At 43.7% G+C, this 24,951-nt stretch overlaps 1 protein-coding gene across 1 annotated transcript in view; it reads right to left on the minus strand.

The window, feature by feature from the left end:
* The window catches only part of MYOM3 (myomesin 3), a 28,694-nt gene extending 3,743 nt beyond the window's left edge, over nt 1-24,951 (minus strand). Inside the window, exons 1-31 of the mRNA XM_084274267.1 lie at nt 24,932-24,951; nt 22,642-22,776; nt 22,422-22,496; nt 21,596-21,755; nt 21,204-21,361; nt 20,063-20,158; nt 19,212-19,300; nt 16,382-16,426; nt 16,038-16,178; nt 15,284-15,445; nt 14,851-14,992; nt 13,799-13,998; nt 13,454-13,507; nt 12,995-13,122; nt 12,197-12,380; nt 11,131-11,305; nt 10,005-10,126; nt 9,179-9,366; nt 8,874-9,000; nt 7,938-8,116; nt 7,747-7,861; nt 7,334-7,490; nt 6,891-7,000; nt 6,373-6,417; nt 6,046-6,182; nt 4,289-4,433; nt 3,030-3,089; nt 2,084-2,151; nt 1,722-1,832; nt 1,220-1,307; nt 79-117 (exon numbers count right to left, since the gene is read on the minus strand). Coding sequence (XP_084130393.1) covers nt 79-117; nt 1,220-1,307; nt 1,722-1,832; nt 2,084-2,151; nt 3,030-3,089; nt 4,289-4,433; nt 6,046-6,182; nt 6,373-6,417; nt 6,891-7,000; nt 7,334-7,490; nt 7,747-7,861; nt 7,938-8,116; nt 8,874-9,000; nt 9,179-9,366; nt 10,005-10,126; nt 11,131-11,305; nt 12,197-12,380; nt 12,995-13,122; nt 13,454-13,507; nt 13,799-13,998; nt 14,851-14,992; nt 15,284-15,445; nt 16,038-16,178; nt 16,382-16,426; nt 19,212-19,300; nt 20,063-20,158; nt 21,204-21,361; nt 21,596-21,755; nt 22,422-22,496; nt 22,642-22,748 — 3,607 coding nt within the window. The 5' untranslated portion in view covers nt 22,749-22,776; nt 24,932-24,951. The remainder of the gene's footprint in view (nt 1-78; nt 118-1,219; nt 1,308-1,721; nt 1,833-2,083; nt 2,152-3,029; nt 3,090-4,288; nt 4,434-6,045; nt 6,183-6,372; nt 6,418-6,890; nt 7,001-7,333; nt 7,491-7,746; nt 7,862-7,937; nt 8,117-8,873; nt 9,001-9,178; nt 9,367-10,004; nt 10,127-11,130; nt 11,306-12,196; nt 12,381-12,994; nt 13,123-13,453; nt 13,508-13,798; nt 13,999-14,850; nt 14,993-15,283; nt 15,446-16,037; nt 16,179-16,381; nt 16,427-19,211; nt 19,301-20,062; nt 20,159-21,203; nt 21,362-21,595; nt 21,756-22,421; nt 22,497-22,641; nt 22,777-24,931) is intronic.

The raw sequence follows: 24,951 nt of genomic DNA on the forward strand, positions 1-24,951 counted from the left end.
TGGGCAGTGTGCTGGGACTGGGGCACCCCACCTTTCTCCCTTCCATTATCAAGGTGTCAGCTGATGAGAGTGACATACCACTGATCTTGCACAGCTCCTTCAGCAGGTCTTCAAAGGCTGCAAGACACAAAGATTTACGTGTCTATAAATCCTGTATCGAGCACGTCTGACCTACCAACTTAATTTCACGATGTTTAGGATGTATTTTTTATATATCTAATAGTTATTCCTTGTCTTTTTTTGTTGCAAATCTTGCTCAGAATGGGGTTTTTGCCACTGACTCATTTATTTTTAGATGCTGGGCATTTCTTACTATATTTAGGTGCTTCTATCTTCCTTAGCACTCAACGTGTGCAACAGACTGCCTCCCAGAGAGCAGGTTTATGTATCAGGTTTAAATGATAGATTCCAGATGTCAGGGTAGGATTTAATCTTGGGAAGCAGAATCTTCTGGGCGATGCTGAGTTGAAGTGAGTGAAACATCATCGAGCTTTTAACTGTGGTGCTTGACAGAATTTATAATATGGCCACAGCTTGATAAATGAGTATTTATATAAGTGACATTAGAATGTCAGAACCACATGTTTATTGTTCAATTTCCAGAGCATATTCAGAACCCTGAAAAGTGAGGCAGGAATCTGTAGGAACATGCCATTGTTTTTCCACTTGATGTTGTCTTTAATAACTATTCTGTCATTGTCATTCAGCCTCGAGGGTTTTTTGACTGGTGGGGGATGCAGAGTAGAAATGGGAATTTATTCTCCTGGTGCTTTCTTTGGAGGACTGGATGATCTTCCAGGAGTGAAAAGTTGTGTGTGGATTACCAGATGAAGCACAGTATGGACAGTATGCTCTGGAGATCAAACACAAAGGAGAATTCTTTTCTGTTCACTGGGCTCTGTGTAACTCTTGCAGAATGAGAGTGTTCTTTCATAAAGCATTTTATGACTCCAGTCTCACATGAAATGTGATTTTTTAAACGACAAGCATGTGTATATATATGTATAAAAACAGACAGACATGTGTGTGTGCTGTAGTAGATCAGGAAATTCTTTAATTTGACCAATTATTTTATGCAGGTTTTAATACCTATAAAAGCATGTATGCACTATAATAATTACCAGCGTGGTAGAAAATGATGAAATTTGTTTTTAAATCCAAAATTAATCCCAGGCAGAGGTGTGAATGTGTTTTATTGCCTAATACAAGGTTTTCTTACCTCCTTTTGTGAGATCTAGTTGGGTATAGTCCTCTCCTCGGTCATCTGAAACAAGAGCTTTGTATTGACCCTCATCTGCTTTGGTTATCTAGAAAACACACAGGTACATGTATAATATATATTTTTTTAAAAAGACAACCCCCAAACCCACCCCATCCCCAGCTGTAATTCCACATCTCATGTAAAAGGGTAGGATTTAGAGAAGCGGAGAAAGCTGAGCTTTGCCTCTCCCCCCCCCCACCCCCCCATGGAATGTGGCAGGACAGATTGGGCACTTTTCTTTTTAGCCACTGAGGACACGTTAACCTTTCACCAGGCACTCCCTGCTAACAATGCCTTCCTTCTCATGCAGATCGAGCTGACGATCAGTTAAATCGCTTCTTCTTTTGTACCTTCAGTTCCTTTCGCTGAGTGGGTATTACCCAAAGCGCACATGGAATATTAATAAGATCACCCCATATGTTTTTCATTTTACGCCCCTGTGTCGTTTGATATTTTTCACCTTTTTAATACGAAGAGTTCCTATCCCAGTCTGTGGATCGAACACACCACCTGCTCGGGCTTTCTTGTTGAAGAACCACTGGAAGCTGGTGTCCTTCCTCAGGTTCGTTGCCTGTTTGAAGTCAACATTTAGAAGTCAGGGTTCCGAGTGCACTTTACTGCTGGATGTCTAGTTGCCTTTCTAATATGAAACATCATTTGCATTAGAGGATTGCCCCAGAATCTTAGAAACTTCCTTACCTTTCCCTGGTCTGCAGCTAAGCCTTTGGTTGAGCTCTGTCCATACCCTTCCCTTAAAATTCACATGTAAAACTTCATGCTGAAGGAATTCAGACCATGCAGTTACCACACAGCTGTACGTACCTTGCAGGTAAGGACTACCTCACAGTTTTCAGTAACCTTCCAGTTCAAATTCTCAATAAAATGAGGACCTGTAAAAGAAAAGACCCATCTTGTGCTGCACGTGGGCAGCTCCCCAGTGTCGGCATGGAAAGGCTTCCATCTGGTGGTGAGTGGGGCTGTGGGGAACGCTGCGGGGCTCGGCGTGCAAGAGGCACTGCACTTCAGTGCATGTAATGTCCTTGGGTACAATATCTTTGCTGAGGAATCTTATCCTAAAGTGTAGGTGGTGATGCTGCCTGGTGGTGCCTCTGCTCAGTGTGGGAGTGGGTAGATTATTTCCCAGGGGAGTTACATTAGAACAGAACAGCTATATATTCTCTGATTTTCTTCCTGATTCTGGGAGGATGAATTGGGGGACAGATTACTTTCTGTGTACTTTCACCTTATACTAAGCATCTCTGAGGACAGGAGACTGGACAGTGGTATCACAGTGGTTATTAACTCCTTTTCCAATTGTATTTTTTCTCTGAAACTGTTTTATAAGCTTCCTTTTTTGTGAATGTAAAATAGGGGATAAAATGGAAGTGGAATGCATGTCTCTTTTTAAACTTCCTTAGAAAATCCTGTTTTCTACGGGGAAAGTGTGTGGCTCTTAATGACATGGTATATATTGAGGTTGGACACCTTTCAGAATTCCATGATCCGTGCTCCAACACTCATGCAGAATCTCTCTACTGAGGACTGTGGCTAGCATGGCTAGAGCTATTTAAATAGGTTATTTTGATTTTTAAGAGCAGGCAGAGTATCTTGAAATGAGGAATCTTCTCCTACTGTAGTAATCAGATTAAATAACACTCTTTAAATAAAGGAAAGTATTTGGGGCATGCAGTGAGATAACCTTGCTCAGTTTCTGCCATCCTGCTGGCATAGTTCTGGCAAATCATTATTAACCTTCAGCTTCTCTTACCCTGCTTCTTCTTCCATGCTCTCCGCTTTGCATCAGCCTCCTCTGCAAGTTTAGCAAAACCTGTGAGAACAGCAGTGGTCAAAGGCAAGAACCCCCCTTACTGTTTCTCAGTTGTACCACATTAGACATTTCTGATCACAACATTATTACCATTAGAGCTGTGATACTTGTTTATCAGCCATCTGTAGTGCAGGAGTTACTCCTGGTCCTCACTGACAACCCTCCACACATTTGTGCCATCATTCTCTCATGGCACTGGTTGCTCAGAACCTGGCATTTGTTTTCATTAGAACAGACAGTCTTTGAAGACCTGACCGTTGTGCATTAGGGAATGAAATGGGTGGGTTAGCTAACAACCCTGAAATGGAAATGTTTAAAAAGCAAAAAACACAGAAGGCAGCAGAGAGCAGAGAATGTAACTGCAGTTACCTCCACTTCCTTCATCTTCAGTAAGGAAAAATGGGCCCTTTCAAAGCACACTTCATCTGACTTATTTTATATCCTGCACTCAGCAGAATCCCTCTGTCAAACCGTGTCCCCCTCCGTGGCTATGGGGTCAGACAGACCTGACATTTCTTAGACAATTCCCATTCAGAAGGTTTGGCAGCTTTAGAGTGTCACTAGGAAACAAACTGTAAGAAGTGAGAAGTAGTCATAGATACTCTACAAGGAAGCACTTGAATGAGAATCTTGTTACTTTCTGGGTTTAATTCATTAAAAGAAGTCTCTGCACCAGCATATACAAGGACCCTATATATGGCATGTTGAGCTTGCTTTGTTGGGCTTGGACTTCGCCTTGAGTACAGTTAATACTGGTTTCCTTCCTCCAGTTTAATGCAACTACCCAGCTGTTCAACACACTGAATTTTAAACCTGATCCTGTCCTGAGATAAATAAGTACATGTAATAACATGCCATGCAGTTTCCTGCCAAGACACAGACAGTTTGCCATAGCAAGAGAATATGTAAAACATTTGAAAAAACCCTAGCTAAGCATTCCACTGGATATTTTGTTTTAGCAGAGCATTCCTATCGTCAGGGACCCTATTTATAAGACCAAAAGCTTCACTTTATGTTAAAGAGAAATTCAGATTATTTCTTACATGATTCCTGGACTTTAAATGTGTGCTAAAATAAATATTTGTTCTCTCCATTCCCAGCGTGCTGTTATAGCTTTGGAAATACTTTGGGGCCTTAAGTGCCTAGAGAACTTTCCACTGAGCATGGCAGTCTATATTTGATCCTGAATTTCCACTTACACTCGTCCACAAGAACAAGGGTGAATTGATTTTTAGCTTTTCCATCTTGCAGCTGGGCTGTGTACACCCCTTTATCGTCATCACAGAAATCCTGGATTATCAGTTCCACGAGACCTTTTCCTTTGACAAAGTTTATCTTATGTGTCTGTGTAAAACAAAGGAAATAGGATAAACTGAAGAGGTTTTCCACTGAATAGGTTTTCCACAGCAGAGCTGTTCCAAGGCACAGTATCTTCTGCAACACTCGGGGATTACAGTCCTTATATATGTATCCTTGTGTACTTCCCTCAGCTCACAGGAGTAATGAAGCCAACGCAGTCTGATATTCCATATTCTGGCTTCATCTATTAATTGTTTCCATATGGAGGTGAAGTAAAACTGCTGACAATAGAACTTTTCTCCCAGAAAAAAAACCCCACATAACACAAGACATTTTTTCTTGTGGGATATTACAGACTTCTCAGCCTACCAGAACCTGTATGAGTTTTAGTATAATAGAAGCATTGCCCTTAATTACACCTCTGTGGCATGTAAATGCATATTTGGGCAGCGATGAGTAATATTGCCACCCTCTTGACATCATGCAGGCACTACTGAACCTGTTACACATCCACCCCGAAACTTGCCAGACGCTTGACCATAAATACCTCATTACACCTTACTGCCGTGTTTGCTCTGGGCAAATATTATCCTTACAAAGAGCTTGACAAACACTTTGTAATCGTGGGTAACTGTGTCAGGTCTCCAGTGTAAAAAAGACAGCTCTTAGAATAGACAAAGCCTTCAATATATTTGGTACACATTGCTTTAAAAATCCCCCACATCACAATAAAAGCTCTGAAATGCTCTGGCCTTTCCCTGTCCCTCTGTTATATCTGTTCTCTTTGTTATCTTGGCATCCCTACGCTGCATTTAACTGACAAGGGAATGATTTACTTTGTTCTTCACTCTCAACTGTTCTCCCCTCTGGTCCTGTCATTCCAAATACTTTTAAAATGTTATAATATTAACTTGATAGGGGAAGACAAAGAAGGGGCTAGAATGTTTTTAAATGTATCAGGAGGTGGGGGAGCACTGTAATGTGTGATGGAGTGTTATTTCCAGTGCCTCAGACTGAGAAATAAATCACTTTCATCCGCCCTTAGAATTCATGGGATTTATCCATACTCAGTTCAGAGAGATGGAGTGAAAAGCTTGCAGCTTTGCTCAGTAAAGCAGAAGAAAAATAGCCCCTCTCATTGTTAGAGATGGTGTTTCTTTAGCATCCACTGAAATGAGTCGGGTTTGTCCAGCCAAGACAAAGCTCTCTGTCCTGCACCTTGTGTTTGTACTATCCCATGAATTACACACGGCTGAGGTTTGATGTCATGAAATTCCCTTCTAAAAGGCAAGTGTCTGCTGCAGCAAGATTGTCAGTGGCAGCCCCACGGGAGGCGGGGGATAGCAGGAAACCTGGATAAGGAGGGGACCTTCTCTGAGTGTCACCACTGAAAGTTTTGTTGGCTGCAACACAGAGGAATATTACAGCATCTCGAACCAACAGTGTGGGTGCTGCACCCTTGCTTGATACTAGGGCTGAGCAGCTTGAGAATCAGACTGTTGGCTTTCTGTTCATGCACACTGGGAAACCAAGCCCATGGCTTTTCAAAAACTCACATCAAAATAGCTGAAGGGGATTTAGACAGCTGGGAACTTGCTCTGTCTCCCTGTTCAGCTGCGGGAAAGTTGGTCAGAATTCAAAGCAAACCAAAACGTACTGGAGTACTTGTAAGCTCCTTGTCATTGAAGATTAAATGCAGCTCTGCATTTGGTGACAGCTTTTCAACCTCCAACCACAGCCGCACTTCTCCTTTCTCCAGAACATCAACGTTCCACCCAGATATCAGCTTGATCACTGGAAAACAGAGAGAACCACAGAGGGGATTTCATAGGCAAACCAAAGAATGTGGATCAGCCAGGGTTCTGCCAGGGTTCTCTCAGGGTTCAGAGTGTGTGTGTGTGTATTTATATATAGTAAGAAGCTACCACCATCCATATATATATATATTTATATATATATGTAGATTCTTACTGGTTCAGCTTACATGGGTTCCTGATTTCATGGCTACGTTTCAGTAACTTGTCCAGATCTGAAATGCAGAGAATAAACAAGTAATTAAATTAGTAAAACTAGGGCAAAATGAATTCATTGTCTTTGTTTAGTTTAATTTGTTAATGAGCTTTATTTATGTCAAGAAGAAGACATTAAGTATAAAATGTTCAATAGTGGGGAGGACTAGAAAAGGTTGTGGAAATGTCTGAATAGAATATTGTCTGTATCAATTCAAGAAACATGTTAAAAGCATTTTTAAGTCACTGTGATGGTGTAGCTGTGTGTGAAATCTGAACTGTGATGGAAAAATGACCTTCCAGAAGCATGGAATCTTTTCTTAGGGGATGGTAAAGGAAACTGCCCTTGAGCCTTCAAGGAATGGGAAGCATCTTTCCAGTGATGCCACTGTCATTATCGCTTACTATTCCTCTACAAGAAACTTTCCTCTAAATATCTAATATTAGAAGATTATAGCACATTAGATTTTTGTTGTCAGTTATTAGATTTTACCTTCTTTTGTCAAAGTGCAGCTGGCAGAGATATCATCATCCACGTCTGTGACCTCCACTGAATATATACCCAGATCCTTTTCTGATGGGTCTTTCAGTATAAGCTTAGATCTTAGAAATAAATAAACAAACAAATAAGTGTAAACATTTGATACATCTGGAGCATCAAATATAGTTCTCTGTCATTACACTGAGGAGCAAGTCAGAAACATTAGTACTGTGAGAGGTGATGGTTCCCTTTTGTGACCTGAAGATTGCACTGAATGCCCCTTTCAGGGACACCAGACCTGAGAAGCAGGTACAGAGACTTGCAGTTCAGTTGTGTTTATGTATTTCACCTCAGTACTGGAAGGAAACATCTGGCTTCACATTTTTCTCAGTGTTTAATGTGTTCTTTATTTGACAGTGCCCAATTCACTTTCCCAGTGTGTGTTATATACTCACTTATTGCCTTTCTCTTCAACCTGAACTCTGTCAGCATCTGGTGGTCCCTCGTAGTCCTTTGACCAGATAAATTCAGAGGAGTCATTTTTTTCAGGAGCTTCAAAAGCCATATAAATGAAACCCTCTTCATCAACCCCAAGTTCAATTTCATTTGTGCCTGGAAGGGCAGAATACCACAAAGCATTCCTTTACCAAAACACAGCAGGGCTTAGCTTACTGGGGGAAAATAAAAAGAAAAGCTGACTGTACAGGCAGAGTAAATACATTTGGGAAGTTTGATTTGCTAATCTTTATATTGGCTGAGGTTCCTTCTTGCTATGAAGCCTGTAGCTGGTGTTTCACAAAGCAGTTTTTTTACTGGAATCATCCTCCTATTTCCCAACTTCCCAATCTCATCATTTCCCGTTTCATACCAGGTTTGGTTTTAGCCACCACAGGATCTGAGGGGAGCGATGGGGGTCCAATTCCAGCCTTGTTCAGTGCTCTTACCCGGAAAATATAGCATTTCCCTGTCTCCAGATCTGAAACCTGCAGGAAACAATGGCAGCAATTACTGTAAGCCTAAATGAGAAGCAGCAGTTGGATACTAAGTGTATATACAGACCTTCATATGGGTGCTGGCTATGGGCTGTTTATTTATTTGTTTCCATTCCTCTGACCCTTCTTCACACACATCTACATAATACCCTGTAACTGGACCTGCTCCTGTGTACAGTGGTGCTTCCCAGTGTAGCTTCAGAGAGGAGTCTCTTACTTCAGTGCACTTCACATCGTAAGGAGGGCCTGTCACAGAAAGGTGTGCTGTCAGGCACGGACAGTGAAGGATGCGATGGTTGAACTTGAGATTGCAACTGTGGTGGGTTTACCCGGCTGAGAGCCGAGATCCACACAGCTGCCTGCTCCTTAAAGGAAAAGAGCAGGGGAAGGGGGGGGGGGGGGGGTGAGGCAAGGGAAGGGAAAAGGAAGGGGCAAATAACAACCCCAAAACCAAGAAGATCTGAGAAAGTCCTTGACTGCTTGACTCAACTAAAACCATCAGGGTGTTATCAGCACTGCTTTCATTTCAGCTCTCAAACACAGCATCCCATCCGCTGCTACAAACGAAGTTAACTCCATCCTGACCCAAACCAGGACATTATAGCAGAGGGGTTTAAGATAATAATTGAAGAGTGGGTCCACAGGGGATTCTTACTGTGATAATTGACTGCAGAGGTAAGTTCTAGAAAAAAGTATGCATCAGCTGGGTTAATGTTATTTGCTTTGGTGTGATATTCAAAGTCATTAAGATATTAGATCCAGATTCTTCATCCTCTGGAAATACTATTAGAAATACCTGAGTGCTGTATCTGTGTAATGCAGAATAGCCTGCATCTGAATCAGAGCTTCCTTAGAGGTGTGTGTTTGTGTGCTTCTCTGCACTGGGAGCCACCCTTATGCAGACATGTAGTTTTCAGAAGTCCCTTGGGTTCACAGAAGAGTAAGGAGGTAGCCCGTATACCTGGTGACATGTTTCTGGCAGTGTCTTTTGCATGAGAGGTACCTGGTTCTGGCATTGTCCATTCCTCACATCTGAACAAGTCGCTGGGCTCAGATACTTCCCCAACACCAGCCATGTTTACTGCACAGACACGGAATTCGTACAGGTGACCTTCCTCGAGGTTGCTGACCTTTGGGTTCAGAAGTGCAAAGAGATTACTAGTACAGCCTTGCATGGTCGTGGTCCTGTGAGGGTGGGAAGAGAGCTGGAGACTAGACAAAGTATAGAGGAAAACCAGCTCAACCCTTGTTATAACCACAGTTCCCACTATGCCTAAAGCAGATCAGTGTTGTATCTGAAGTGAATACCGTGTAAACCCGTTGAGGAATTGGCTGGATATTGACTTCGTGCCAGTCTTGTTCAGATGGATCGTGCTGATCGAGGAAATAACCCAGAATCTTTGTCCCTCCTTTGCGCTTCGGGGGTTTCCAGCCGATGGTCATGTCAGTCTTCCCACAGCTGAGAAGAACAAACCCATATGGTGCTGATGGACGGGCTGTGCAGCAAAGGGAGAGAGAAAACATGATAGTGTTCAGTGCAGGACTGGGATCTGGGGATCAGGAAAAGAGACGTAGGTGTGGGATGAACTGGGCTGAGGAAATCTCTGTGCTCAGACCAGATTGGATTCTATTTGTGTTAAACTCCCCTACTACCATTTCACAGTGTAAAAGGATTTGAAAATGACCAGATTCTTATTTGGGAGTCACAGGAAAAGCAATGGATGTGTCTCAGGATGTTCCTTGCATGTCTCTTTATGGTTTGATAGGAAAGATGGGAGGGGTGGGTTGATAAGATGGAGAATGTGGCAGGTTTGATACTGATTAAATGTGTTTGGTGGGATTTTGCCCTGGAGAAATTCACTGATTTCAAGATACCAACATAATCAAGCACTTAAAATGCCAAATGAATACTGAAAATGTAAGACACTGCTAAATCAAAAAGCTAATTAACTGTGTCCACCTTTGACAAGCATAACTGATGACAGAAGCTGCAGGGTACAAGAAAATCAGTTTCCCGTTACTTCGCTTTGCTTATCTGCTGGACATTATTACCACTGCATGGAATAATAGCTGTGCTTGATAGCTCCATTTTTGAGGGGTTTACTTGGGGGGTGTGTGTGTCTCCCTGACTTACCAATAGCTGGTCTCACAACAATGGGATCTGTTTCTGGGGAGCTTTCGCTCAGTCCCGCCTCGCTGACAGATTTCACACAGAAGACATACTCTTTTCCAGGCTGCAGCCCAGGAACAGTAAATCTAGGAGGGCAAATGAGTATGTTTGTGTTTGTTCAGAGTACAGTCCTTTGAACAGACAGCAATACATTTTAATAAGACATTCTTACTTCATAGAATCATCAAATGCTTTGGGTTGGAAGGGACCTCAAAGATCATCTAGTTCCAACCCCCAGCCATAGGCAGGGACACCCTCATCAGACCAGGCTGCCCAAAGCCCCATCCAACCTGGTCTTGAACCCTGCCAGGGATGGGGCTTCCACAGCCTCTGTGGGCACCCTGTGCCAGGGCCTCATCACTCTCATAGTTAAGAATTTCTTCCTACCATCTAACCTAACCCTGCCCTCTCAGCATGAAGCCATCACCCCTTGTCCTGTCACCGCACTCCCCAGTGACCAGCCCCTCTCCCACTCTCTGTAGGACCCCTCTCAGTATTGGTAGGCTGCGATTAGGTCTCCCCAGAGCCTCCTCTTCTCCAGGCTGAACAGGCAAAAATCTCACAAAATCATTACTCCTTACAAAATCATTATTTGCCATCACAAATTAAAGGGCACTGTCTCACATAAAATAGCTCCCAGTCAATCAGACAGTAAGGAGAGATCAGCTAGAGAGGTGTCACACTGCTGGCTGGCATTGTCTGTGGGATAAATAGGGCTTTTTAATGGGCAGCTTCTGCTTGACATGATGCCCACAGCTAGAGAGGTTTTCTAAACCCTAGGTGTGAGTGGCACCAACTTACTCTACTGGAAAGAGAGAAAAAATATGGCATGTGGTTCTGCTGGTGCCACGAGGTCAGCGCTGCCGCCCCACAGGCCACGCAGGTCTGCACAGACGTTGCTCACAGTCACCCTTGGGATGTAAAAGTGAGACTTTGAGCAACACTGAATTCTCCAGGAGGCCGTGGTGTTTGCCTGCCTGTGTGTGGTGGAGGAAGTTCTTTTTTATCTGAAATACAACCCCAGCCATAAACAGAAGAATCCAGGTTGGCTCCCTGTCTTATCCCAATGGAGTATAAGAACTGCACTCACTCATTACACGTCACAGGCTTATTATTGACAGTTTGCCATTCTTCTGTCCCAGTCTCCCGACAGTATATGTAGTACCCAAGAGGCTCCAGACCATCCTTTAACTTATCCCACTGCAAAACAACAGATGTCTTGGTGTCTCTGAACGCTAAAACCTGAGATGGTGGAGGCAGAGTAGCTGTAAAAAAAGAAAAAAAAAAAAAGGAAAAAAGGGGGGTGTTTAATTTCTAAATTTTAAAATTGATTAATTAATTTATAAATTTTAAACAGAGTTATAACTGAGTTGGCCTGTTTGATTGATTAATCTTTTCCAGAGCATCATTTTCAAATTAGAGCAAAACACCATGGACATTGTCCCAGTCAACAGCCTGTATATTTATATTTGGGCTTGCCATATCTCTTACTCCTCTCCCTAATAGCTCTTTGATTTCTGCAGAGTATCCTCTACTTAACCTTCTCTGAAGTAGAGAAACAACACTCCTAGAGTAATTCCTAGATGACTCCACTATAAAATGGAAGCTGCTTTGCTCTTGTGAAAGAAGGATGGTATGAATCAACACTAGGAGAGCTTTAATATGGGAGAATATACAAAATAAAAGAAAGAGCAAGTGCCCATCTCTTTGCACAGTGGAATCACGAGCACAAGTCTTTGTGTCTCTCACTGTTTTCAGCTCTGGGAAGAAAACACAGCAGATGAGCCCCAGTGAAGGTTGCTGTGCTCTGTGGAGCCCCAGGAACAGGCTGCTTCAGCATCATTCCTCCCAGCACTGGTCTGTGTAACCCCTCTCTCACACAGTGCTGGCAGCATACTTGGATTAAACACAGGCTTCAACTGTTTCTTATTTTATTAAATGTAATTCACCCACCATTGCTTAGTTAGATTTACACTGCACTGGCCAACTGCAAAGTAATTAAAGAAGGATTTAAGGCTTTAAGAGATTCCCTGATATCAAAGCAGCTACCGTGCCATCATATACCGTGATGTCTAAAGGAAAGGGGGGTGCAGGGGAACCCACACAGTACTCCCATAGTGCATCTCCTTTCCCATCCCATAGCAATGACGTGTTACCCAGTTTGGCTCCAGCAGTCACGGGCTCGCTGGGCAGGGACGGCTCACTGATTCCGAACTTGTTGACAGAGCGCACGCGGAAACGGTATGAGCTCCCTTGAGCAAGATCAAAGAGTGCAAATCTTGGGCAATTAGCTGGCATATCCAAATTAACCATTTGCCAGGAGTTGCTGCCTACAACCGACTGTAACAAAGAAGGTGATGATTTATAACTCGTGTGGTAACTCAGGCTTAAAACAGAGCGGTAAGAAAGCTGGGTTCTGCAGGAAGGTAGTTTTAAAGCAAGCAAACACACAAAGAACAAACCAACCAAACCCACACAGGATGTATTGCTTCTTGAGACACACAAACTTTTCTTCCCTGGCAACAGAGGGCCCCTTTGCAGCAGAAATGAGGAATTAGTATGTATGAAAGGAGATTAGGAGAAGATACCACCAAATAATCAGCAAAATGATTAGTGGGGAGCAGGTAAGTGAGTTATTGTGCAGTTCTTCACAGCTGTTCCACACTTAAGGGCCCACAGGGCAGGAAGAGTCTTCCTGTTAAAACTGCCACTCTTCTGTGGTGGTGTAAAACTTACTTGTTTATTCTTTATTAATCATTACTACTTGAGTTGGTATTAAGAGTCAGGACCGTAGCTCAAACTGTGGAGCTGGAGAGAGGCTAAGCAAGCCATTTTTGAGGCTGTAGTTCTGCAGTTACCAACACAGTGAATAGCACTGCCTGTGCTACAGACCATCTCAGAAAGAAATGATTCTGTTAATGCCATTTCCCTTCTATGAGATGTTATTTTCTTACCTTTTCCACATAATAATTCAGTGGCTCTCTGCCTCTTGGATCTGGTTCGTCCCAGGCCAAAGCCACATAATCTTCTCTGACCTCACTTGCATGTACATTAGTGGGTGGCAGGGGGATTTTAATATGTCCTGTGGGAAGTCAGAATAGGCTATGCTTTAGTTACCATGTGGTAGGGAAAAAAATGTTGGTTTAAAATGAATCCTGTATGCCCACTCTAAAGTTAGATTCTTCAATATAAAAGAGGAGACTTAAACCCTTGGGGGACGTACAGGCAAACCAAGGCTATTACGAAGGGCTGTGCTATTTAGTATAGTTTCTGCTCCTTAGGCAGCTTACAATGATGTTTCACTATATATTTTCCTAAGTGTGTTTTCCCCAGAGTCATGTTATTTCAGATCTCTCTGTTGTGTAGCAATCCTTTCTCTCTGGGAGAGTGGCTCAGTATGGATTTCAGCTTACCTTCCAGGTCATCCTTGGAGATCTCTATCGTCCTGCCTTCGTCGTATGGGATAACTGTAAGGTCAGACAGGGCAATGTTACCCACTGGGAGGAGATGCTTGGGCCTTGTCAAAAAAGAGTCCAGGCCCATGTCCTTTCTGCATATGCACAATTCTATCCATTTCATTACACACACAATGTGCTAACTGGTATTTTGATTATTTTCTGCTCAGAGCAGAGTTGAGGTGTGTTCAGCACAGGCCCAGCGTGGCACCGTGTGGCAGTGGTATTTGTGAGAGCCTGTTCACTTACACCTGCCGCCTCCCCTTCACGTAAGGAACACATTTTCCAGGGTTTAGTACAAACCTGTCACTCTCTTGTCCTTGCTGGGGTCATATGTTGTAACTGGGTCACTGGGTTTTGAGGGATGACTGATGCCCTCTTTATTGACAGCCTTTACTCGGAACTGGTATGTCTGTCCCTCGGCAAGGCCCAAGACAGGGTATCTGCAGGTTTTCACAGGCCTCTCGTTGCAAGGCACCCAATCCTCTGACCCAGCCACACACCTGAGATGAAACACAGCACATGGAGGTCCTTCATAGAATCACAGAATGGTTTCGGTTGGAAAAGACCTTCAAGATCATTGAGTCCAACCATCTACCCAGCCCTGCTAGGTCCAACACTAGACCACGTCACCAAATACAACATCTACTCTTCTCTTCATCTCCAGGGACGGTGACTCAACCACCTCCCTGGTCAGCCTGTTCCAACATCTGACAACCCTTTCAGTAAACAAGTTTTTCCTAATAAAAAAAAACTTTTTTATTAGGAAAAACTAATAAAACTTTTATTTTATTAAAAATAATAAAACTTCCCGACATGACTTCTGACTGTCTCCCCTTGTCCTGTCACCAGCTACCAGGGAGAAGAGACCAACCCCCACCTCACTACAGCCACGTTTTAGGTCGTTGTGGAGAGTGATGAGGTCTTCCCTCAGTCTTATTTTCCCATGACTAAACAATCCCAGCTCCCTCAGCCACTCCTCATAAGATTTGTCTTCTAAACCCTTCACCAGCTTCATCACCCTCGTCTGGACACACTCCAGGTGTGGCCTCACCAGTACTGAGCACAGGGGAAGGATCACTTCCCTGCTCCTGCTGGTCACTGTTCCTGATGCAGGCCAGGATGCCATTGGCCTTCATGGCCACCCAGGCACAGTGCTGGCTCATGTTCAGCTGGCTGCTGATCAACACCCCCAGGTCTCTCTCCTCCAGACAGCTCTTCAGCCGCTCCAGGCCTGTAGCTGTGCATGGGGTTGTTGTGACCCAAGTACAGCACACAGCACTTGGCCTTACTGAACCTCAGTATTTTCTCCAGCACACAATCATGAGCCACTTGAAGGTGGTTAACATACAGACCTTTCAATGTAGTAGCCCAGGATGGGACTTCCTCCATCATCACTGGGTGCCACCCAAGAGAGAGTCAAGCAGTCCTTGTGGACATCATGGCATTGCACGTTGAGCGGGGATCCGGGAGCACCGGCTGTTTCTGCTGCAGCATCTAGAGAGACACCAAGTGACAATGGTCAAGTTTTTCTCTCCTCTGCATCAAAATTTTCATCCAGTAGCTTAATTTCAAGTGTGTACGTAGGGATCTACATCCATCCCAGTAACACCAGTACGTTTTTCTAATCCCTAGACCACTACTGTAAATAACATCTGGGCATTTTGATACTTGGATCCCTGCACAAAACTGGGAGACATTTTCTTGTGGATGGGCTTGTGAATTCCTTTGTGGCAAGGTATTAGGGAAGGAGCTTTTGCTTTAAGTAGGATGGAATCCTGCTTATACCTCTAACAAACACGTAAGTGGTCTGCTCTTTATATCCATCCAGTGAGGGGACGCGGAGAGTGTAGAATCCCTCATCTTCTTTGTAAGCACATGACACTGTCAGAGAAGCTTCCTGGTCTTGGTATTTTAGTTCCAGACGTTCAGAGTTCTGCAGCAGCTCCCCTGTGAAGCATGAGAAGATAAAACACAGCTTCAGACGAGTTAGTGAGTACAAGGTGCTCTCCACAGCAGGTAACTGGATGCTCTGAAGTTGTCCAAGAAGACAGAATGGCTGCTACTATGCATTTTGTGTGTATTTATCACACCTGAGGTAGAAACTCTCCCCCAGCTCTCTTCAGATCACTAAAACCCAACAGGTTCTGCTATTTTCACACCTGATTCTGGCACAAGCACTGGAAGATTACCAGTTTGCTATCTCAACATCCATGACTGCCAGCAGAACATCGAACAGCCAAGAGGGTTTTTTCACTAGACAACCACTGCTTTCCCAAGGCTTGGTGCTGTCATTGTCCCTCAGGCTCACAAACTTTTCTGACAAGTAATGGCATCACCTGCAAAACATCTTAATGGTGTCACCCTTTTACAGATGAGGAAATCCTACAAATGAAATAATACCTGTAGCTTGAGAAGAGTTTGGAGCAGCTCAAGAATCCTGAATTCTAATTCTCTTCTGTGAACATTAGGTCACAGATATGAATTTAAATGGTATATTTGTCTAGGTATATGTATATAAACTTATCTGTTGCATACAAACCGTCTCTGAACCAGGTAATGTCTCGTTGGTGTTCAAGTAAATCAGAAGTGAAGTAACAGCAGAGGGTGAAAGGCTCCTTTTCTCTTGAAAATAAGGGTTTCAGTGGAAAAGCAAAATCTGCCTCTCTGGCCTTAAGGGATCCTATGAAATAAGAGTCAGCATAGTAAGGAGACTTCCCAGAGCCTTCCTCCTTGTGGTACTTTCATTATCTTATATTTAGAGTACCTGAGCCCTGCACTTTTCACATGCAGTCAGGCTAATAGCAAAAGCTATTGCTCAGACAAAAAAAGGAATCCAATTTCTTTAGGCTATAAAAATAAAAGAAATAAAAATAATTTACTTACTTCTGTATATTTCTGAATCAAATCCTGACTCCTTTCCATAATATTCTATAAGGCAAGAAGAAAACACCTTTAGCACATCTCAATGCCAAGTGTGTATTTTCCCCTCAGAAACTTAGAATGTTGTTCAGAAAACTGTTTTTCTCTCAAACCAGCTCTTGATGTCAACCTTGAAAGTGCTGCCACGCAGTAAAACATTAATTAATTTGGCAGCTGATGACCTTCACAAACAAGTGAGGATGGGCCTGCAGAGGGAATCGTTCCTGTGGCCAAACTAGAAGAAGTAATCCTGCTCTGAATGCTCGTGTGCACACAGTGCCCCTTAGCTAGGGAGGGGGTTTGCTCAGGTTGCTTTCTGTCATTTTAAGCTGCACTCAGAAGTTGATGCTGAATAAAATCATGCACACAGAGAGCTACAGCTTGTGTCATCTGAGTCTACCAGTATGGTACTGTCCAAATTAGAAGCGTGACAATCTGGGATCACCCATACCTGAAATGCTTGTTATGTCCCTGTTTGGAGACAGAACGTGACAGCTCCTCCCTGCCACATACAGCATGGAAAAGGAAAGAGCAACGTGTTGGTGTCATGAACATTGCTGGCAGAGGAATCTGGCCAAACCTCTGGGTTTACACAGCATTCCCAGAGGCTGATGTGGATTCCTGAAGACTGCCCATCACTGGAACTCCAGGCTTGAGCCGAAAGAAAGGATATCTGTCCTGAGCCACTGATGTAATTCCTGAAGCTGAGGAAAGTGTGTTCCCTACACATCCCATGCTTCACCAGCCATGGGTTCTTTGGAAGCTTTATACCTGCACACTGACCTGCTTCACCTGATCCAGCCTCTGAGAGCTGCTGGCATCGCAGCACAGAATGAAATTCCTGGAAGCTGAAACCTAAGAAGGATGCACTGAACACAGGATGACACTGAGACACTTTCTTATCTTTATAAGCTGCAAGAAATGCCTGGTTTTTCAATGAATGAAGCCTGGCAGTAGCAGAGCTCACTCATAAGCAGAAGATGAGGACTGAGTGTTAACAGCTGAAGAGGAAAGAAGTATTAAGCACCAGAGATTAAAGCTCAGCCTCATCCCAGGTCCTGTGAGACCCTCAGTGATGTCTTTAGTGAACCTGCTGTAGGAACCACGGATTCTGGAGACCCTCCCCTGGCATCAAGGGCGTTCCAGACAGCATGGGGCCAGGAGAAGAGATGCCATCGGCCTGCCTGGGGGATCAGGAATGTTTCCAGTGGAGGCAGGATTAAGGTCTTGGTGCAGTCTCTATTTTCAGAATGTTAAATGCAAATAGCAAAAGGAAGAATCATGTTACTGGGATGGCATTAGACAGGGTCAAGGGAGAAGGACCAGCGGGCCTCTCGCCTGCAATCACAAGGAACAATGTTTGCAAGCTGTTTGAAATGCTCATCAGGCCTGATGGAGGATGTTTTAATCAGGCACTTAGAGGTGAAGAGAGCAGTCCCATCTGAGGTTTGCTGTGATAGATACCATCATGCCTGCACTGGTCCTAAAGGTTCTGATGGGCTTTGGGAGGAGTAGGTGATTATTGCCAGGGATTTTTGGGGTTTTTTTTTCAGTCAGCTGCTTCTGCTTTATGGCACCAGCCCAGTTCCTGAGTTCTGGACATACTGTAGGAACCTTATGGAAGAGGAGCATGCACACCTGGTAACTCATTCTGTGTTTCTGCATTAGGGTAAGGGGAATTTAGGAGTGTGGGAAGGCTTGGAAATGAAGCTTTGCTGGGCTATTATACATGTCCCTTTAAAACTGGCATATTTCCAGATATGCTGAATTTTGGCAGTTTAATGAAAGGATCTGAAAGATATCATGAACAATACACTTCTTTTGCAATTCTGGAGTCACGTTCTTCTGTACACATATGTACCCCCAAAGGCTATTCAGATGTGATCAAAATATGGTATGCAAATAGTAAGTATAATAACATAACCCATGACAGAGCCAAGAATCAAAGCACTGACAGTAAATCTGAAATTATCTAAACCAAAGAAGACTTTAGTCTGTCTGAAAAAAATAGTTCAGGCTGGCTTTGCAATTCCATCAGCTGAAAAAACCCATCTCTTCATGACCAGTGACATGTCCAAATCTGTTTCCTTCCTATTCATGTTGCTGTTTGAATTTGGGGGTTGGACTAGGTGATCTCTAGAGGTTCCCTCTGAACCCTGCTGTGCTGTGGTTCGGGGAGTTCCTCTCGGGGTTTGCTTTTGCAGAACAGGTATCCACAGAGTCTATGCCAGTTATTTTAAGAACAGCACAGATCAAAGAAGAAAAATCTTGTGTTTGCCTCTGGATTGAGAGGGAATTGTGGTGTTCTACACTGTGTGTCACTGAGAGATCCCTTTGAAAGCCACATCACTTGTTAACCAACCTCTTGCTTCTCCTTAGAAATGCCTCAGGCTCTTTCTAAGCCTGTTCTCTATTTAACTCTATGGCTGCTTCACATTAGTCCAGAAGAAATAAGGACCTAAATTTAGTACAATTTCAGCACAGTGGAAGGACAGCTGTGTCTGTATGGAATCTGAAAGATTTTGCCTGAGTCTAGAAGTGACTGCAGAAGAGAAACCATTACATCATCCCCACACGTATTGGTTACTGGTAGTTGGGAATTATTTCAGCCAGCTGTGCTTTCTCCTCTCTGATAACTGAGAGAAATTCTCCTCTTACATTAAGAGTGCTCACTTCCTTCTCTGTTTTTCCACAGTGCTTGTATGCTCCTATGATATAATGTCTAGCATTGAAAATACTTTGAAGAATGTAAAGAATTTGAAGATTTAAAACCAAAGGAACCTTTTCTACTCACTCCTGACAAGCACTGTAGCAAACGAATACGCCTCGCCGTGCTGATTCTTAACTTCAACACTGTATTCAGCAGAATCTTCCATGGAGCATCTGGGGAAAAAAACCAACAACATTTCCCCTCCTTTTTAGCTTTCAACCATTGCTCATACTTCACAGGACAAACTCAAAGGGGTTCCCCCCTTTAATCCCAGAAGTAGGTATTTGCTTTTCAACAAGAAGCTGCTTTTCCTTTCAATTGCAACTATTTCTGATACTTAATAGCATTTTTTTTTCCTTGATACTTAGAAGCACATCTCCTCAAGCAATGAACAAGCAAAATACCTGTGGAACCTTTGGTTCCATTTCAGATGTGTGTGTATCTTTATCACATGTATAAGTCACAAAATTGAACCAATGTCATTCTGATTACATTAATCCATCCTAAATCACACTGGGGAGTCAGCTTGGGAAGTGCTCTCAATGTTCGTGGCCTTACCCTGAATGAGAACATTTTGACCATGCCTAAAAGGAGGAGCAAAACCAAATCATCTCTGATTTACTTTGGGTTTTTTTAAGATGTTTTAAACCTCATGAGCTGCAGGTGAGATTGCTTCCTAATGGCAGAGGTTTAGCTCAGACACAACACACTGAAGTTCAACATGGTCAGATTCCAGAAGAATTACCACTGTTTTGTTTAGCATACACAAACTGGGAGTTTCAGAATCACAGAATCCCAGCCTGGTCTGGGTTGGAAGGACCCCAAGGGTCACAGAGCTCCAACCCCCTGCCACAGGCAGGGACACCAACCTCCAGGCCTGGATCTCAGGTCTTGCTAAGCTGAAAAAACAACTCAGAGCAGAGCACATACATTACCTGCTGATGTGCAGGGTCAGCATCCCAAACTTGTTTTTTATCCTGTATTTGCCTGCTGGGGCGAGGCGAGGGTCAATACGGGCTCCGTTCTTGTACCTGGTTGAAGGAAACGTGCTGCTTAGGAAAGGGTGGAGCAATGAACTGGTAAAAATACTACTTTATTTTAAAATTAACCATGTCAGACACAAGAAGCACAATGGAAAAGAGGAGTAGATATAATTCCCTCTTTTCCAGGTCTCCCATGTCAATCCACAGCAGCTTTGCAGTCAGCCTAGATCCCCTCCCATGGTCCTGCTGTGCTCCTCTAGGGCAGCTTGCAGACTGCCTACAGGCAGCTTAGTGTTGGCTCCTTGCTCCTGCCTCAGTTTACGCTCCCTGCTTTGCAGGTTGTGTGAGGGAGTGTGAGCAGATGTCTCTCGCTTCTTTGTGCTCACTGGGGATCTGTGGGAGGTTCATATTCTCTTTGCCCTTTGAATAATTCAGAGAGGTTGTCTGGAAGGACACGGGGCATCGGGAGCTCTGGCAGGAGTGAAGTTAGCTGCCTACAAAGTCATTAGTAATGCAAATGTTTGCATACTGCAGACCCTCTGTGGGAGGTCAATCACTTGACAGACCCATCAAAGTACACTTTGCAAATTGTTTTTTGAGGTGATATTTCATTTATTGGTTATTGGTGGTAAGTGCTGCAGTCAGGCTTGGTACATAACACTCCCTCCTCCGTGGTTCCCTAACTCAGGGCTGAGTAAATGAAAGTCTGGGTAGGAGCGATGTCAGTGCAATGCTGACGTGTGCGTGGGGCCCAAAGCAGCCGAGCCGTGGTGGTGTGTATGTGTGTGGTGACCTACAGCCAGCCACAGATGCTGGTTTCCATGACTAAATCCTGAGTTTGCCCACGGGACAAAAGAAGCAGGGAAGTCTACATGACTGTTGGTCCTGCCCTGGAAGACTGCCCCCTCCCTCTGAATACTTAATGTCTTCACACTGTCCCAGCAGTGGAACCACAGAATTGAAAGTGTTTGCTGTGATTTCTGAAGCCCTCACTTCCTCCTTCCTGGCAGGACACAGATGTTAGTCTGTGCTGGAAGGCAAGCAGGGTGCCAGCCCCAGGGGCAGCGTGAGTCAGTGCTGCTGACTGACGTACCAAGTAACCTGCGGCGGGGGGGACGCCAGGACTGTACAGACCAGCTTCACTTCCATCTTCTCCCACACTGCATGCACTCTGAGGGGGATCCAGAACATCGGTGGTCTCCCTGCACGAAGCTCAATGTATTCCTTCTCCACACGTGCCTTTTCGACAGCCTATGGCAAGGAGACCAAATAAAGCTGGAGAAAGGGGTTATGTTCAAATTGCACTAATTCTTCTACAAAAGGGACACGTGTGGTAACCCTGCAGTGGCAGGAGTGTTCGGTCATCTCCTTATTCCTCAAGGCTTTGAGGTTGTCCCAACACCTGGTTAGGTTTGGTCTCCTCTCCAGAGCGCTACTTAGTGCTGGCAGTGTTAATCTGCTACCAAGAGAGATGTCTGCTCTGACCTTCCTCCGAAGGGCCCTCCGGTCAGCCCTCACACGCAGCAGTCTGCAGTTCCCAATAACCTCTTTTTCCAACTTCTCCATGTCATTCCCAAACAGAATTCTCTTTTGCCCCCTCTGTTCTAGCTCTAGGATGGCAGCCTCTCTTCTTAGCTTGTAATCCCTGGAACACAGGATGATAAAAGCCAACAGAAGTTAGGATGATGCCTTTTATTTCATTTTGGGCTTTTTTGTTGGTTTATAGCATGTGTTTTTGGTTAAATCAGGAGGAGTGTTACGGACAAAACCACCAAGCTGTAGGCAGGATGGTGTGAATGTCAGACAATTGTGCCTCATAAGAACCAGCAGTGCTACCAGGAGAGAGAGTTCTTTAATGACACGAGAAGGGGAGCCACACTTTGACCACTTTTACTCCTGGGCAGGGAACTGGGAGAGGGATTAAAGGGAGGAGAGATGTTGCTAACTACTTAGGCTGTTCAGCCATCACAGAAGGAATGGGCTCCAGGCTTACTGTCAAGATTTTCTAGGAAGGGGGTGTGTGTGTCCCATCTGTTACTGTTACTTTGTTAATCTGCCTGTACTTCCCATTTTTATTTATGAAACCTGGTTTCTGTCAAGCCCCAGCTTGTAAGCAGGGCAGTATTGCTAATTACCACAGGTACCAAGCTGTTAGAATTTCATTTCCTGCATTTTAGTTGGTCTGGTATTCTTTTTAAAGGAAGAACTTCTTAATCAAACCTGCTCTTTTCCCTTCTGACAAGATGAGGTGGCTCACAGACAAACTCTGCCCACAATGGCTGTATTTTAGTTACCATGATTTCTGACTTACTGTGGTATTTCGGAGGTCAGGGCAAGGGCAGCAGCTATCGATAACTCAGAAGGGCTGAAAGTCTCTTCTTCCTCACTTCCAGAAGCAGACACACATAAAAGAATTCAGACAAGGCTCCATAAGTTCATAAAGTTAACATTCAACAAAGCTGTGTAAGCTCAGTGCTGAGTGTCCTGTCTGGACCTGATTTACTCAGCCTGCCCCCAACTCTGTGCCTCACCTGGTTTTGAACTTTTTCTTTCTAGTTGTGGAGGTCATTTCCAAGCTCTGTTGCCTCTCCTCCTTTTGCTCCTCCTCTCTGTGGTGGAAGAAGCTTCGGGTTCCCATGCTGGGAAGTCAAAAATGAACTTTCTTGCTGTAATACAGTAAGATATAAAGTGGCTTTCAAATAAGACACCTTAACAGAATCTCTTTAAGTTGTCACTAAGGCTTTGTTTTGCTTTGACATTCAAGGGCTGGGAATGAACGTTCATGTAATCTTATCTCCTGGCATTTGGACTATGAAAGGGGTTTGTTTTGTGATGCTTCTGTGAAAAATGGAATGGGATGAAGAAATGAGTGAATTTTTAAAGGCAGCTGAAGCTGTAACAGAAGAGCAAATAGGCAGCATTTTGTGGGTAGATTCCTTTTCCTACAACTGATTGTGTGCTCTAAATCTGGTGGATATTCTTCCAGGGAGTTCCATGAGATCAGACCCCAATATAGCATGTAGATGCGTGAGGAGCAGCATGAGAAGGCAGATCAGAGAGACAAAATAAGGCATGGATCATCAGATAGGGAGATGGGGAAGAAAAGTTTAGGAAATAAGCAGATTTTTGGTCTGGAAACTGGTTTGAGGGGGTAGCCATGATGCCAGACAGTCTGTGATCTGCCACCTGACTTGTGTCCACACCATGTCCTGAGCCTGCCTGGCTGTGCAGGGTTAGATAAGGCAATGCTGTGGAGCCAAACACACAGGCTGCTGTGCAGGAACCACTCTGTGTCTGTGGGAGCTGGAAACCCAGCTGGATTTTCTGGAACTAACCAGCTTCAATTCCCAGTAATGAAACAGAGCTCTTCTTCAGCCTGTGTTCACACCTGCACAGCTAGGCTCCTGACAGGAACAGGTACAGTTCAGTACTCTAAGTGGATAGAGCTTCATCCAGCCACTGGAGTGCATCCTGAGAGATCACTTGTTTCTTCTGAGGTCTTAGAAAAAGCTTGACAAATCACAGAAAAAACACAGCACCCTTAGAGGAGCTGCTCAGTAAACAGCATGATTTCCCCCAGAGTGAAGAGGAATCTGAGGGAGAAGCCTTCCCACAGATCCCTTTCCTGCAGGTGAAAGATGGGAGCAAACATCCGTGCTCCTGGCTCCCATCCATCTCCTGCATTAGCTGCTACAGAACTAGGCAGGTGCTGCACTCTCTCCTCTGGGAAGAAGCAGCGTGCTCCTTTTAGGGGCTGATTTAATGAGCAGGCATTAAGGAAAAGCAAATTTAAAAAGTGTATCTATCCCTCCTTATCACATTCCATCCTGCAGCTGGTTCAGGAACGGGCAGCACAATGCTTACACGGTTCCGATGTTCAAGTTCTAAGGGCTGAGGTCACTTCACAACAACAGCTTTGGAAATATAATTGTTGCTGAATAATATTTGTTCAGACATAGTTGTGAGTCTTTCCCTAGCTCATGTTCCATTATTGAAATTTTTCCCTTTTCAAATCTTGCACCTGGATTTTAATTTTACTGCTCTCTAAGCCTAAACCAATTAAAGATACAAACCCCTCAGCTTTTGCTTGTAGTACAATTTTCTGTTAGTGAATGTCTTAAAAAACAGTCCATGGGGAAAGGATGGTTCTATGGAAAAGCAAAGATTTTTGTGGCAAATGCAAAATATCCCAAAATGCAAACAAAATGCAGAATTCTCCTGAGAATATTTCCCGAGTGGATGTTAACTTTGGAAGACACAAAGAAATGTGGGCAAGACAAAGAGAGAGAAAATAAATCAGACATTCATGGTAAAAACAATATTGTAATTTCTTTGAATTCTATTCTTCTCAGGACAGTTTCAGCTGCATAATGACTGCTGGTCATCAGATCCTTGTTTCCATTTTCATGAATAGTTACCAACACAGGTTAATTTTTACTACATAATGCCATTTATTTTTCCCTTAAGATTTTCAGTACTTTTTAATCTGCTGTTTGTTGTAAAGATACAGAGCTCTGATCTGCTGAAACCTATGTTTTTCAACCCAATTAGGTATTTTTCTCTAAACATACCAGTAAACCAGAACAGATCCTTGAGAGAAAACATGAAGCAAACCAGTATTTTCCTAAGAACAGCACTGGAAAAACAGTAATGACACTTTAAAGCAGATACAGTCATGAAGCACAAATGACACTTTAAAGCAGATACAGTCCTGAAGCACAGCTCAAATCAAGTGATCATACAAAATAACTGATGCTGCTATGAATATCTTACAAAATCTTGCTATAAAGAGTAGTTTATTTACAGATAAACCAGACTCACCCTGTGAAGACTACAGTGCC

The sequence above is a fragment of the Gallinula chloropus genome (genome assembly GCF_964237585.1).
Source record: "Gallinula chloropus genome assembly, chromosome: 22".
NCBI lineage: Eukaryota > Metazoa > Chordata > Aves > Gruiformes > Rallidae > Gallinula > Gallinula chloropus.